The 2,647-nt window shown below is 43.1% G+C and overlaps 1 protein-coding gene across 1 annotated transcript in view; it reads left to right on the plus strand.

The window, feature by feature from the left end:
• Positions 1-2,647, plus strand: part of LOC107733084 (ALK tyrosine kinase receptor-like) — a 59,691-nt gene that overhangs the window by 34,502 nt on the left and 22,542 nt on the right. The window contains exon 14 of the mRNA XM_016544578.1: positions 682-780. Within this exon, the coding sequence (XP_016400064.1) occupies positions 682-780 (99 nt within the window). The remainder of the gene's footprint in view (positions 1-681; positions 781-2,647) is intronic.

Below are 2,647 nucleotides of genomic sequence, written 5' to 3' on the forward strand. Positions count from 1 at the left end.
TTCTTCTTGGTTTTCTCTGATGCACTAACTCTGCAGCAGCACTTCTTCGTCGTCTCGTCTGATGCACTCACTCAACCAAGCGTTCTAACCAACCTCGCCCCTCCCCACCCCACAACCATTCGAATTTCTGTAGGCGGGAATTCTTTGTAATGATATTCCAATGAGCCGCTTTGTGATATCATAAAGCCTGGAAAACAAACGCTGTAGTCCAAACGAGCCGTTCGTTGTAGTTCTTGAAAAGGGATTTTTAAAAAACGAAATATCTCCTTTTGGAGTGGACTTTGAGATTTGTAACACTACACACTGACTAAAATTTAAAAAGTGAAAAAGCATAATAGGACCCCTTTAAAGTAATATATATGGAAATGTAAGAAGCCTAAAGCTACAAGGTTTAGATCATAGTTCAAGTGTTCTGTTCAAAGTTACAGAATTATTGTGAGTTATTAGTGACCCCTTGCCCTGAGTTTTTACTGACACATACCGTAAAACAAAGATCTGTTGTTAGTTATCACAAAGAATGACTTGCTTTGTGAGGCAGATGTTTCATTTAAAAAGAAGATTGTTGTACAGCCATTGTTAGATAATCACATGTGCATTTGCAGAGCAAGTCTTTTTTTCAACGTGGATTGTTTGATTTAATGATACAATTTTTGTTTTTATTTTGATGTCACCTTTGCCCAGGTGGTGATGCGCCCCTTCTTGATGGCATCACAGCAGATGGACAAGATGGTGTCTCTTTTGTTCACCCCATGGGAAAGATATTTCTACAACCACTTGCAGGTCAGCTTTTATCTAATCCAGGTTGTCTATAATGGTATACAGTTGCGCTCTTAAATTTACACACCCCTTACATCTGTAAGACGTTTAGCATTTTTAAGAGCGAGATAACATCTTAAATAAGAAATGATAGTGTCTTAAAAAATAAGATAATAAAAAACTCAAATTCAAAAGCTTGTTAAGTTCTTAATAAAATATTTTTTTAATTACACAAATCCAGAAACAGTCACTAAATCTAGAAAAAAAAAATCTGAAATAAATCCACCAATTGTTTCAGTATTTTTCAATACACCCAATATGCACTAGAACTGATTGTTTTTCTTGTAGAAGTTGGCTGTATTGAGAAAACAGGCCATGCACACATCCACACTGCTTCAGTAATAAACATGAAATTGAGAAAATTTAACTTGTGGTAGATAATAGAAGACCTTATGTGACTTATTGAAGTTGGCGCCACTGTTTATTACTGCAAGTGTCTTTTGAGTTAAAAGGCCAGAATTCAGACTGAATGTCGCTTGTGAGGCCAAGCACAACTTTTTGATATTACTTCATGATAACTTTCATTATTAATTAATTAACAAACATTATAAAATGCTTAACAGATTAGTTTAAAAAAAGGTTCAGGGCAACTAGTTGCTAGTTAATTTACCAATTATTAATGCTATTATAAACTATTACCTTTTATCTTTAATTATGAACTGTATTTTTAAGTAGACGTTGGCAATAATATTTATGTTTTATATTAAATTTAATATTTTAAACTGTCAATTTTTAATTTACAGCCGGACGTTTATTTTGGCAACTGTGTATTAACATATACAGTAGATGGTTTCAAGGCAAAAACACATAAAACTTTTTTTTAATAGGGGCTTTAAACTCCTGATAATTTAGATGAATAGTTCCCTTTCAGTCGGTCACTCTCGACGTCACGTCGGATGACCGACGAATTGGGATCTCGCTTAGAGAGACCAATCTACTTCGAGTGTAAACTAAACGAGCCAATGCACATTGGCATGCGATTATTGCATCCAGCTGCCGCTGATCACAGCGTGAGTATAAGTAGGCAGCAGATGCAGCCCATATTCAGCTTTTCGCTTCGGAGCAGAGCGGTCTCATCGTTCTGCTCCTGATCTTCTGCTTCAGTGAAACTACGAGTTCGATTACAAGCACGCTCTTAGGAAGCTCTCGTTCTGGTGGTACGGCGCTTCAGCGGCGGTGGTTTGGTGCAGCTAGGGGGTTACACGGGTCTCCTCGGTGGAGTGGTCGGTTGCGATGCAGTTGTGTCCTAATACCGCCTCCAACTGGCAGGGAGAACCGTGCCTCCCCTCCCGGGTCTGTAGGTACTCGACTGGCCAGCGATGCTTATACGACCTGTGGAGAAGCTGCCTCTGCCTTACACGCTACGGCGTGATTGCAAGTTCACCAGGCCAAGGCACTGAGGGACTTGCACAAGGGTGGTCACGACCCGGAAGTTCTCAGATAACTCTGCACCTCGACGGACCTCGCGCTACGAGCGACGAAGGTTACGGCGCGGTCTCTGGGTCGTGCGATGTCCACTATGGTGGTCCAGGAGCGCCATTTCTGGCTGTTTCTGGCCGACATGCGCGAGACGGACAAGACACGATTCTTGAATGCCCCCCTGTCCCAGACCGGCCTTTTCGGCGACACGGTGGAGAACTTTGCCCAGCAGTTCTCCGCTGCCCAAAAGCAGACCGAGGCCATCAGGTACATCCTGCCTCGGCGTGCAGCTGCTGCCGTCGCCGAGGGCGGCCCCCTGCCGCCGCCCCTGCTCTCGCGGCCTCCAGCAAAGCAGCGCCGTGGAGCCGGTCGCAGGGCAGCCACCCCGCCCGTCCAGGCCCCGCCAAACCTG

This window comes from Sinocyclocheilus rhinocerous, unplaced genomic scaffold (assembly GCF_001515625.1).
Source record: "Sinocyclocheilus rhinocerous isolate Xijiao unplaced genomic scaffold, SAMN03320098_v1.1 scaffold8, whole genome shotgun sequence".
Classification (NCBI taxonomy): domain Eukaryota; kingdom Metazoa; phylum Chordata; class Actinopteri; order Cypriniformes; family Cyprinidae; genus Sinocyclocheilus; species Sinocyclocheilus rhinocerous.